The sequence below is a fragment of the Crassostrea angulata genome, unplaced genomic scaffold (assembly GCF_025612915.1).
Source record: "Crassostrea angulata isolate pt1a10 unplaced genomic scaffold, ASM2561291v2 HiC_scaffold_1, whole genome shotgun sequence".
NCBI lineage: Eukaryota > Metazoa > Mollusca > Bivalvia > Ostreida > Ostreidae > Magallana > Magallana angulata.
Genome location: NW_026441566.1, coordinates 273,573 through 287,385, shown reverse-complemented (window position 1 = coordinate 287,385; position 13,813 = coordinate 273,573). Strand labels below are relative to the sequence as shown.

The 13,813-nt window shown below is 36.3% G+C and overlaps 1 protein-coding gene across 5 annotated transcripts; it reads right to left on the bottom strand.

Annotated features, from left to right (window-relative positions):
* Positions 1 to 834: 834 nt before the first annotated feature.
* Positions 835 to 13,813, bottom strand: LOC128168489 (protein CREBRF homolog). 5 transcript variants are annotated; one of them, XM_052834691.1, is made up of 7 exons: positions 12,956 to 13,485; positions 8,616 to 8,934; positions 6,195 to 7,200; positions 4,534 to 4,605; positions 3,842 to 4,244; positions 3,549 to 3,739; positions 835 to 3,432 (listed from the first exon to the last, which is right to left on the bottom strand). In XM_052834691.1, the coding sequence occupies exons 1-7, from the start codon at positions 13,126 to 13,128 to the stop codon at positions 3,308 to 3,310; spliced, it is 2,289 nt and encodes a 762-aa protein (XP_052690651.1). In that variant the 5' UTR covers positions 13,129 to 13,485; the 3' UTR covers positions 835 to 3,307. The 5 variants fall into 5 exon arrangements, with proteins under 5 accessions (XP_052690651.1, XP_052690653.1, XP_052690655.1 ...); XM_052834693.1 differs by lacking the exon at positions 12,956 to 13,485 and adding an exon at positions 9,602 to 11,281; XM_052834695.1 differs by lacking the exons at positions 8,616 to 8,934; positions 12,956 to 13,485 and adding exons at positions 8,962 to 9,001; positions 9,379 to 9,572.

Here is a 13,813-nt window from a genome sequence, read left to right as displayed (position 1 = left end):
TGTTTCTCTAGAACCACTGGACAAATTTAAACCAGACAAGACACAATGCATTGTGTTAGATTATAGGAATCCAAGTTTATTAAAATAAAATACTGCTCCCTTAGTTCAGAATTGAAATTAAAAATATTTGCATAATTTAAAAAATCCTCCTCTTGAAAACCATTTCGCCAGAAAATCTTAACTTAATTTGTGTACAAGCAACCTCACGTAGTGTAGATTCAAGTTTGTTCAAATAAGGATTTCCAGGGGTAAGGTGGGGCCACACTGAGGTTTGAAATTTTATGTAGGAATATAAAGAAAAAGCTTTCTAAAATCCTCTTCCAAAAAATTGAAACATCATAAGTGTTTCAATGTTAAACAAAAGAATTTGTGAAGAGAAAATTTGAAAATCTTTTAAATGAAAGAAAAACTGACATACCCCATGCTCCCCCATTATGTGACAATGATCTTTTGGCAACAGTTTTGGTCAGTTTGGACAGAACCAAGCCAGTTCAAGAAATGTTTACATTCTTATCCTCAAATGTACAAGATGGCCCCACATCCCCTTTAAATGAACGTAAAAATGGTCTGTCATAAACATGATTTAATTTCAAATTGGCTTTCAATAAATGAACATGAAAAACTCAATCTTGAAAATGAATATTTCTAGCATATGCAGTTTTCCATGAAGATCTAATTCCATCAAATATATGCATAATAATCATGACAGACTGTCCTGTTCAGACCATGACCTGGTGACCTTGAGTTTCCTTGTAGACAAGGTCATCATGTGTCAAGGGTTCATGACCCTTCTGCCCATTCACTTTCATCTGTTTTGAACAAAAAAACTTGCTGTGTTTTTTACAAAATTTATTTAAAGAGTAACATTTTCTAAACAGGTCACAATGATAATTATTCCATTTACAAGGTACATGTGTATTTGATTTGTGATACAAGATATTGCTGACATAGTGAAAGCCCAGTAGTAACTAAAGTCATTCAGGAACAAATCTTGTTAAAATGTTTGTAACATAGTTCTCATTACACATTTATAGTTAGTAATCCAATTAAAAAATGAACAGCCGTGTAAATTGATGGGGAATATGCACTGAAATCTTAAACTAACTACTACATCTTCTGTATTCTGTGTCACAGCGATGATCAAAGAATTATACAGACATGATTATGCACCATATTGCTAATAGAAACAAATTAAAACACACATCTATTTAAAACATTGTTGGCTGTAAGTCTATGGAATCTCCTAAGATCTCTGTCCAATCCACACAACCTTATAGAAGACAAGACCTACTTTTACACTACGCCCTTTTCACTGGTATTAATTCACATTGATCCTAACCAAGAGAACATACATGACCCAGACCACACATAGCACCAAGTCTCGACAGCATGGCCGTAAATCTCGCCATCAGGCGACGCAAAAAGAAAACAAGAAAAAAATTAAAAGTTCAACGACATATTTATTTTTGAATATGTTGGAATAATTCTGTTTTAATAAGTTCCATTTCTCAGTGCCCATAACACTGATCATTATATTTATAGCAGTAAAGTAATTAATTAACATTAGTCAAAGCTATCAAATCCATTAATATTACCACAGACAGCGAAAGATAATCATTAACAAATAAAAGGAATCAATTTCTACGTGCAATCAAAAATTAATCACTATTTTGTGTCACGGAAAGCAGAAAACATCAAGTCATTAATTTAACAGATTCAGATGACACGACTGGAGTACAGATGTACTCGGCACATTTTACGCTGTTTGGATTTTTTGATGAGACAACATTTGAGCATTTGACATAAATAACAGATAAACAAGTAAACAGATGTAACAATAACAAACAAACAAGTTTCTGCCACACAAAGCTTCCAGGAGAAGGCAACTCTTTCCATCACTCACCACAACAAGTGGTAGATAAATTCTAATTACCGGTAATAGAATGAAATGAGGCGAATGTCAATCACAAATATAGACCGGAATCTTCATGTCTAACCAAACAATGCACATATACGTATAAAACGCAACATCTTTCACAATTCTTCCACAAAAAAAAAAATTATGGTACAATCCTTCCAACAGAATGTATTTTGATTCAAGACACTGTATTAACATGTCCCCCGATATTTTTACTGATATTTTTTAAAAAACACACACACAAAAACCCCCCCGAAATATTGATTCACACAGACAGAATATTGACATCCATACAGAAAATGCATCAAATTTAACAGATCTAACCAACAGAAACAAGTTTGATGTCAACATTCTCCAAACCAGCCAGTCAACTCATCCAGCAACAGAAAATGTCTGGCCTATGGGACAGGAAGTGTCATCTACTGACCGGGAGAGAACACCAGGCCTCGGGATCACAAGGCAATTTCAGACTTAAATCAAACTTTCAGTCAGTCATAAAATGATTCTTTATCCTAAAATGACAATTGAAATTTGTAATTGACAACGCTATGTCAAGACTCTTTTAAAAAGCTTTTCAATTTTGACAGTGGTTTCAATGAAAAACCATTAAGACATTGTACAATTTTTGACTTAAGTCTAAGATTGCATCATGATCCTTAAACCAGGTGTGTAATGACACTCGGTACACACATTACATGTACACACACACTGTATACACACTGTACATCCCACTTGTACACTTAAAGGTGCTCCCCAATGGAAAAAGGATTTTTTTTTGTACAACAAATTTATTACAACAGTATAAATATGTACATCTAGCACTGATAACATGATAACTAAAATATAACAAACAAAATGAATTCAAACTGTGTACAAAGAATATTATTTACACTGTAGATTCAGGGACCTTATAAACAATGGCCCTCCCTCTCTCTCTCTCTGTGTATTGCACATTTACTTATCTACAGTATATTATCTATATATACATATGTACAATGTACCTTTGTATACAAGCCTAAGATATATCTTAAAAAGATAAAATAATGACTGTACAGAATTCTATACTCTCTATTGTTACAAATCATTGAATGCTATTTAGATAGCTTTTGTTTTGTACATTAAAGCACTTCACTCATGAAGTAATATGGCATGCTGAGAATAATATCCACAAAAAAAATCAGGAACAACAAGAAACTAAATACACTAGGAAAATGTGCACCAATTCTATGAGACCTGTAAATATTCACATCTACTCAGCACTGTGTTTGGTAAGGGAATTTTACCCGCGGCCAGACTGTCTCTTTGCCGATCACACTGCCGCTTCGTCGTCACCGGGATTACACAACCTGATCATGAATGCCTTATTATGCTAAGTTCACGTGACAAGATTCAAGTATGTTCATTCTGCACTCGCGATTTCTTGGAACTGTCCAAGCCTCCTTTTGGGTCCCCGGCCTCCACTTTGGTGATGACCGTATTGACGTACTCTGTAGTGTTCCCTGCGACTTGAATTGCTGCAAAAAAGATAGAAAAATTAATAGCAAACAAAAGTAAACAGTGCAACGATAAAATTTGAATTTTATTTTATTTTAAGGGCTACACTAAAACCAACACACTGAGGAATACTTACTCAAATTTTCCTTGACCAGGTTCTGTAGTCGGGTTGAGAACTTGAGTTGTGGCCCTTTCTTGACGATGAAGTTGTGGAGATCCTCTTTGATGGTATCTATAACGTTCAACAGCTGCTTGTGTTCTATGTCCAATCCATACAACTTAACTTTGTTGGCTTCGTGTTGGGCCTTCTTCTTTAATCTGCAGGCTCTGTAAAGAAAAGGAACTTGATTTATAAGTTTTGATGTTCACTTATCAGAGATCACTTAATTATCAATGAAATGTTTTGATTTCTAGGTCCCTGACAATTACCTTGAAGCCAGTTTGTTTTTCTCTTTCTTGGACTTGTTCCTCGTGGACACAGGGAGTTCACTGAGTGGCGCAAAGCTGTTGATCTGTTTGTTAAGCTTTTTGATCTGAGACCCGATCTGGACAAGTTTTTTGGGATTGGGTGAGACGTCGTTTCCGTCCCCTTTACGAGCTTTCCCTCCGTGACGAATGGTCGTTCCGAGCTGAGAGGCTGAGGAAGAGTCGAAAACTGGGTCCTCAAAATCCTGGACTTTGTGTGGGTTTTCCTCCATCCCAAACTTGACCCGCTTTCCCTTGGGACCCTTGGACTGAATGTTGTATTGCCAGAAGTATTGATCCTTCCGATGTTGGCGGGACTCGCGAGACGATCTCCCAGCATTCCATTCTTCCTGACTTCCTTCTGAGTCTACAAGTCAGAATTACATCTATAATCAGTGGTATCTTTCAACCTTGATTTTTTCCATAAATTATAATAACCATGTTTTGGAATGTTTTTTTTGAAATATCATCAGCAATGTCATTCACATAAAATAACAGTAAACATTTTGAATTTATTTGGTACAGAGGTACCAGTATCCATTTTTTATGGTTAAAAGAAAAGAAATGCAGATTATCATTACCACACATAAATACACATTTTTTCTTCTTTGATAAATGGGATTGACCTATTTTAGATAAAAATGAATTTCTTTTACCTGAGTCTGAAAAATCATTGACATCGGAGTCAGAATCAGAGTCCTCAAAAGAAGGAGCAGAGCTGGTGGAATCTGAGAAAAAAATTGGAAGAAAACAAACAATTAATTACCAAAATTCAACAAAATTGTCAAAACAAGGTAGACAATGCCAGCAGTAAACCGGGCATCAATCTCCGTTCTAAATCTCTCATTTTAACTTTAATCTTCTAACCACAACGATGTCACACACAGTTAAACAAAGGTAGCATTGTTTTCCTTATAATTCATTCTCCATCTACGAAGCAGAAATTTGTCTTTAATTTAGAACAAAATGGAGGGCCCATGCCGGTTAAAAAAAAATTGTATCTCTACCACTGATTAGATTATACGGGTCGCTTTGTAACTTATTTAGCTAATTAATTGTAATTTAACTCCTAACACCAAGTATTCAATTTCCTAAAAGTTCTTATGAACCCAATCTATGTAAGGTCAGTGGAGACAGCTATGCTTACATAAACGCTTAACATTTGTCAACTATTCAACACTTACTTTAGTTGTTGATTAGTCTAGTCTCTTATTGACACAATGTTTACAAAATTTACCTCCTAACATCTGCCGAGGAGGACAACAAGGCAGGGACCTAATATCCAGAAACTAGGGAAAAATCCAGGTCGGACAGCGTGTTTACGCTTTCGCTTTAAAGCCAGACAGAACTGGATAGGTGTTTACTACAAATAGCACACAGATACGGCCTTGGGAATGTTTTTAGACATTGAGGGTTTATTTTTTTTATATCAAAGGGTTTAAATGCGGGAACCACAACCCAGGTTTTGGAGATATGTATGAAAATTGAAAGGGGGGGGGGGGGGAAGAGAGAGGGGCATCAATTTGAATTTGAAATATAAGGAATTATGAAGTTATTATTAATACAATGTATCTGAGAATTAAATATTCATTCATTATGAACAGATTATTTACAGAAAATAACATAATTCAAATTCATTCACAGTTTGTGTTTACAATGAACTGTATTTTAAGAAGACACACCCTAATATTGACACATTTTTATCTGCCCAAAAATAGAACACACATATATATAACATCTACTGATGCTATTTTTAATTTTCAAAAAATAAGAAAAAGTGCCAGCATCTTGCAAGTGATAATGATGTCATCACACCTATAGTACTATCATCAACACAAATTATTTAGAATCAATAGGAGGAGTGGCCTATAGATTTTTCCACGGTACATTTTATATTGGTTAGATTTACACGTGCAGCCTGTGTATTTCCTACGTGACTTTAAATTGGTTTGATTAACAGCATCTCCTACGTTCATGACGTACATTTCTCTACCCTAGCTTACGTTCTAAACCTAATCTGCAATAAAATTTCCAATAAAATCTGAGATAAAACAAAATTCAGAAATAAAACATTTTTAGATTGTAGAATTTTCATGAAGCATTTTAATTCAACCCATTATGGTTATTCAAGTCAAAGTTTTCTGATTCAGTAAGTTTTCATTTACTCGATTTATCATTCAATTTTTTGCGATTTCAACACAAAGTTGAGCTTTACTGTTCTTATGGTAAGCAGGCCCTCCACTTTGTGTGGGGGTGGGTGGTGGGGGTGAAATACAATTCTCCTTAAAAACAGTAAAATCATTAAAAAGTAACTCACCAAGACTCTGGCGTTTACACTTGGACCGACAGGGAGAGTGTTTCTCCTCTGGGTACAACAGTTGTTTGATCTCCTCCCACTTTTTATCCACAGAATTGGATTCCTCCTCAAGAGACATTGCCAGTTTCCGTTTTCCTGGACTAAGCTTTGAGGGAGTTGAGGTGGCTACTGAGTTTTCCATGGTTGTCACGGTAACAGGTCGAATTGACCTTGACAAGAGTTCATGGAGTTGTGAGGACTCTATGGTGGATTTCTGAGGGTGTTTGTTGGAGAAGGAGGATGCACTAGAGTGCCTGAGCCGGTGACTCGGCAGAGGCTGTCGCTGATAGCTGGGCTTAATGTCACCAGAAAACACGGGCTTGTTATCCTGTGTAGGGGATGTCGTGGTCCATGTTCTGGACATCTCGCTGGCTGAATTACTGCGGCCGCGATCGCTGGAATTTTGTTTGAGTTCACTGGCCGCACTGCTGTTATCCCCGTTTGTGAAGGACTGCTGAGCTGCAGAGAGCAGAAGGTCCAGCTGCTGCATGTTTTCAGGGGATATGTAATCTGTGATGCTACTAATGTCCATCATGGTATTCTCCTCTGATGTGACCGTGTTCAGTTCAGCCAAGGTTGGTTCGAATTCCTCCGATTTGACTAGATTTGAGCTGGATGACTGACTGGCGGCATTGTTCACCCAAGAACTGTCAGAGAATGTTCCAGTAGCACTGCTTGTGGTTGTCACTGTGCTCCCTCCACTAGCAGGCATTGAAATGTCACACGAATTCTCGTATTGTGATTTAAGCTCAAACGGCTCCTCATTAAGGAGGCTCGTCATACTGCCATTACAGGAAGTGTCACTGAAACTCTGCATGTCATTTTTCTCCTGTTCATACATGTATAAAGAGTTTGGACTGGACGCGAAAATTGTGGAGTCCATCATATTAACCTCCCCACTGACAGTGTGGTCATAGAGTGGGCCATTAGAGTAGTCACCACTCAAAAAATCCATGTCTCCTCTGGGCTACAAACAAAACCAAAATAAAGTTCACTGATAGATATACCGGTATATGATATACAGAGATAAAGTTCCTACTCAAGGTTCCTGGGAGTACTGAGGGTTCACCTGATATTTAAATAGTACAGGGGGGAGCAAACTTGGTACGGAAGAACTCGCAAAACAATAGTTATAAATAAAATCTTCTTAAATTAAAGTATGATATCTGGAGTCACTGAACTTAGAAACATTTTGTCAAACAGCTGATTGTTTACCAATTAGTACTAGGCATTAGCTGTGGGGTTATTGAACTCTCGGGGACAGAGCCTCATTCTGGGTCATTGACCACCTCATGAACCCCCACTCAGGACAACAACCTCTTGACATCAATATTCACTCAGAGATGTAAACAATCAAATCAGCAAGTTTTTCAGGATTTTTACTGGATTGGTTCATTTTAAATTATATGGTAAGTTTCTCTACACAATAATAATCATCTACTGACATTTCACTTTTATATTTTCCAATAATCATAATAATAATTCAATTTCCTAGCAGTTTTATAACTGTGATTACCTCCCCATAAATTTGCCACGTTTGAATAAATTAGTGGGTTTTGAGTTTAGCGGGGCAAAGTTTGATCCGACGTAAGATGACGTAGTTAACCTTTCTGTACTTACATTGCCTGTTAACCTCCATGGATTGACCTAATGACATTGTACTGATTTTGACATAGTAGCACTTATGTTAACTAACACTTATGCACTGAACACTAAAATTATAACAACATCTACACATTCCTTTAGAAATGGAAACACATGCTGGGAGTGTATAATTTAGTGGTACCCCCTATTGCGCCTATCAACAAAATAAATACTATACCAATCTGTATCCTAAAACACAATGACTCCCCAAAAAATTCGAAAAAAGATTGTCCATCCCTGCATTAAACTTATTGGGGTAGGAGGGGTTGATCTATTCAAAAACAGATTCTAAGACTATCAACATGTAACACGACTCCCCAAAAAATTCGAAAATTCTTAGAATATCCACAGTATCTACTTCCTAGTACAAGACTAAACAGAAAGTTCATTACAGGACAATAAGGATCAAGGCCCTTGTGGCATAACAGAATAAACACGGCCAAAAATAAATCCCTCATTACTTGGAGATGCGCACAATGTACATTCAGGGCTCTACGCGTAAAATCTAGAATCGATTTCTAGTTACATGAAAAAAAAAAAATTAACACGTTTACAAAAGGTAGACACTGAAACAGAGGTGTTAATTAGCGTGTATTAATTAATATGGTTTCAACATGTTTATCATTTAATCTGTACAGCAGATTTGTCTGGTACTATAATCAATCGAAGTGATTAACAGAAGCTTTCAAAAGAATTTGCTAAACATGCAAGTACCATTACCCACAGAGAGTTATGTACCTTGGAAGTGCCCGGTTTGGCCCCGACTGTCATGAGCTGTAGGGGCGTGACAAGTGAGTGTTGCCTGGACAGGACCGGGCGATGTAACCACGACGACCCAGGTGCACCAAGGACTGCCTTCCTGGGTGGTGGCTTTAGAGGTATTGTAAGGTGTAGGTTGTTGTGACGCGAGGCGATACGGTGCACCCCGGGGCTGATTTTGGGCGTGGCGACAGAGGATCGGTATGGATTATGCGACAGACAAGTTCCTCTGTATACAGGTGCCCTCAGTTCTTTGCAGTTGTGTGTATAGAGGGGGAGACTTTGTCGGGTCAGTACACTACAATATTCAATAACAGTAACTTACTTGATAAGCAGAAAGGAATGTTTTTATGTCCATTTTAAATCTACAAAGTGTATAAAATATAAAGTAAATATCACATTGCTACAGAAAAATTAATGGGTTTGTTTCATGATGAACTTGGCTATAGAGCAGTATTAGTTTGTGTTTTAAGTCATTTCATCTCATTGGCAATATAATATTTACTGTTGGTGTCATAATTCCATGCGAAACAAATCTTTTTTATTTTCCACCCATACATATTTTTGTAGTTTTTTGCATTTGCATCACTTCCAACTCTGAATACGAAATTTCATTTAAAAAAAAAGATTGCTCTCCAACTTTGCCATCTCCGCTTGAAAAATTCTGCTTTATAGCAAGCAAAACAATGAAACGTCTCCAGATTCAAGCAAAAACTTCCTACAGAAGGAAACATTCACTTACTTCGTACGTGCTTCTATACCCGTTACACATTTAAATAATGCAGTAAACAAGCTCGACAGCCCTTTTATACATACCATCAGTCTATTTTTAGCACAAGGGAATTTTCCAGAACAAATAGCTTTATCTAGGTCAACCAAGATCAGAACAGCTTTACAACTCATCAATAGAATACCCTTCAACCAATCAAAACAGGTGGGGTAGTGCCCCTCCCCTTATATCTGACCTTTGAACTTTGTTGCAAACAGGCCCCTGATATTTTAGTCTCGAAGCTTCCATGTCAGTCACGTGTAGCTCTCTCACACACCAAAGTAGAAATAATGCAAACTAAAGCATTCCTTGTCATTTACATTTAAGTCACATTTTTGGTCACGTTCAGAGTCACAATCAAAACAAAACACTTAAATTTTATTTTTAATCATATATTAGGTAAATAACAAACAACTGCATTGACCTTGTTATCTAGGGCACCCAGTGTTGCTATAAATGTTTTAAAAACATATGCTTAACCTCCGTAACAGACACACAGAATACTTTTGGGACAAACAATGCGCATATCGACCAGGAAAAACATCATTTACGGGACACAAATAAAATGCAAATCACCTTGAAACCATCCAGGAAAAAAACTTTAGGACAACAAGGTGCAGAGTTGTACAATATCAAGTTACAAGTTAACAAGCTGAGTCAAGTAAACAACAGACTCAGCACAATTTGCCCGGCAGAGCCTCTTGGGTTAGTCCCTGTCCTATATTGCATTAGATATTTCCAGCTACATGCCCATACAAGTCCGACTTAGCATATACCTAAAGAAAGGATCATATCATGATCTTCATAAATTTATCTGTCCAACTCGGGGCCTGGATGGTTGAAGATATCAATATCACTGATACAGCTGGTACATTCTCTATATTATGGAATGAATGCCGAAAATAAATTTTTAAATACATTCAGACCTATTTGCATATTGGAGTCTGATTGTACATAACACATTCTACGTTCACACATGGCTGAGCATGACAGTCTGAGTACTCAGGTGATAGATCACATCATTTGGCGAAGAAGTTATTCAAAAATGAAATTCATTGATCTATTTATGGCAATCTCACAAAGAACTTGAGAATTACCATGATGCATTAATTTTGTTGCCTGTCTCTGCATGCAGTCTGAGAATTATCCTTATTTAGCAACACCTGCTCTTGGTATTACAGTGACTACAGGACGCTGCAATCGCAACACAACTTCAGCATTCATGACAAGTTGACAACCCTCCTTTTTACAAATCCTGATTTAAATATAGGGCAGTGTATCATCTATTGAGATTTGAGCAGCTAAGCTTGAAAAAATCATTAAATATACTATAATTCCTAAATTACAACACAGAAAAAATATTCAACGTTGTAATCTCTTCTGAAAATATTTGATCTAATGGGAAACAACTCCATTATGTTACAAAAATTCTAACAATGTATCAATATTGTGAATATATGATAAACTCAGCCAGAGGGACCCAAAGAGGTGTAATTGAAGGATGCTGGTCTGAATTGATGGTAACATTGGCGGTGTTATGGTCTTTAATGATACAGTCAACAGTCATTGTTTGGTAAGGCTGTAGGTCTCCATGGCATGGTGAGAACCAATATCTATTCCCAAACACTGTATTTCATGATTCTTCGTAGTAAAACTAAATTTACAACCAAGCCATTTGTCACTGATCTTTAACAAATTTGCGGTGAGAAATATTTGCAACCACAAAGTTTCCTATAACCTTGCAAAATCCTTTTACGTTTTGACATGAATAAAATCCAAGTTCACAGTAATTGCTCAGCAATGTAAAAAATCTATGAAAGTGAATAATGAGAACATCTACTGCAAACACGGAACAAAGGTGTTTCAGGGGGAAGAATTGCTACCATCCCCAACCCTAAACACCCCCAACCCCCTAGTCACAGGATGGATAAACTTACCTACATGATTTATATTCATTACTTATAAATTACTTTCCATAAATTCTCCTGTGTGATGACTAACTATTAGTTAGTTGACATCTGATTTTAAGGATTGTTCAATTAACACATCTCAGTATTGCATTACATGACTCACCCAGACAATAAAATAGAACATGTTTGTTATTTCGCACATAACTCTTATTTATGTTTTTGAGTAATCTTTCTAAAATTAGAATTGTCAACAGGGTCAAGGTCATAGGAGTCGAAAAAATATGAAAATCAATTATCATCCCCGAAAATAATAATATATATTTACACTTTCTTTTTTAAATATTTTTTAAATACTTCTCATGAAATTTCCAAGAGAGGTATTCAGGGTAAGGAAGGGAATTTTTCAGCCAGAATACAGAATATCTAGGGAAAATATAAACTTCATGAAATTCTTTTCTCTTTGCAGCAATTTTATGGTATGTGGTGGGTTGAGGTAACTTTAACATAACACTAATTGAATCAATGCTTCCCTCTGGAAGAAAAATCGTTCATAACTTTAAATCTCTTCTACTTCATCATGTCAAAAAAAAGGGACACCAAAGAATAAAATGGGTCATTTAAACTGAACCCTGATACAATCCTTCCTTAATTTGTAACAAACAAGGAAAAAGGTCTCTTATATTAGATAAATTTCTCATCAGATCCCTATTCTTACATTAAAACTGGCAGTGAAGGCATTAAATCAAATATCGAACTAATTGTGACCTTTTGTAATAATTAGAAAAAATCATTTTTACATTCTATCTTATTTAAGCAAAATGTCAAACCAATTAAAGATTAGGTTGTTAATGAAAGAAGATAAATAATGACAATTCTCTAATGGTTCTACCCTAATTAATGATTATTAAGTAACAAACCATGGGCAAAAAATAATGGAAGTAACATACTAACGCACCCACAACTTGCAGGGCCGCGATTGGATGTACATAGCTAAGGCCAGAAGATGATCTGAAACACGTGCCTGGCTGCCTAGTGTGGTGTGACAGACCTAGTTGTAAAACTGACATAGATCTATACAAGCATGGTAGGGAATGCCCCGAATAATCCTCATTAGGAAACGTAACAACACCAAAAAACAATGGGTGTGGTAGTCTTACACTTCAACCTTTAACAGTTGAATTTGCAAATTATATCTTCAAACTTAGTCTCTGTTTTAATAAAAAAAAACCATCACAGTTAAAGCTGGTGCACCAAAAAAAACCTGCCTAGAATAAATTTCAATAAAGCAGAAAGCTAGTGCAGTGTAAGTGCACAAAAGAAAAAAAAATCTCTAAATAATCAAAAAAGAAACTTCTGTTATTTTAAATCAATACCTCAATTGATATTGTAGTATTCTGTTTCTTCCAGGAATAATTATATATATAAGAATTAAATACTTAAAGTCTATTATGAACTCCAATTATCAATTAAACATATGCAATTTACCATACCATAGAAATAAAAATAGAGTCGACAAGTCCGAAAGTTTGATAAATTAAAATAAGTATAGTAATACATATCATTATTATCCATATGTATATTTTTTTTAATCTAAAAATTAAAGATGGGTAAAAAAGAAATATCCAAAATATTTAAATTACCCATCGGGTGGTGGAAAAGAGTTCCATCTTTCCAGAGTTCGCAAGCACTGCGTCCGAGAAATCGGAGGAGCGGACCCCGCAGGCGCGGGAACACGTGAGTGGGGTCCATTGCTTCCTCCAACTCTCACACCCAAGTCCATGCAAGTCGCACCAACAGGTGAATTGGCGACCATGTCATTCAATATTTCTTATTCACTACACTATCTAACCACTTGCTCCTTCACTTGAGTCAAATGAAACTGAATGAAATCAATTGCTGACGGGTGTGAATATGGCGAGCTCACACATCGTGTGCTTCAGGGAAGCTTCCCTATACTGATTTGAGCTCTGACGTATGTTGGTCCTGTGACATCACAAAACAGGTGACATTTTTTTTACTGTTACAGCTGGAACATAAACAGTCTTGCCCGCGGGTGGCGGAGTGTGGAATTCTCCAGCTCCGTCATACGTCAACGTGACAGTTCAAAGGTCATGAACGTGATCAAAAACGTGATGAAAGCATTTTGTCCACGTTTTGTTGTAAACAAACAAATTGATGTCTTAAGCATGCAAAATAGATGTATTAAGCATAACACAAATTCAGAGCTGGGGCCTCATTAACATTTCATCATATCCTGTTTCTTATACCCAAGGTGCTCAACCCCGTAAACGTTATAAAACTACAAATGAAAAATTAACCTGTAAAACATATTCACTTACCGTCAAAATTGAAGTCCAGTATATTTCCAATAGCGTTATGTTGTGAAATTGCGCACTGTCAGTTTGATATTTCACGATATAATGATAGTTTCTGATACTTTTTCCTCAATGTTTACAACATTTCTTCAACCATCATGGCGATTGTTTTGGTTCTATAGA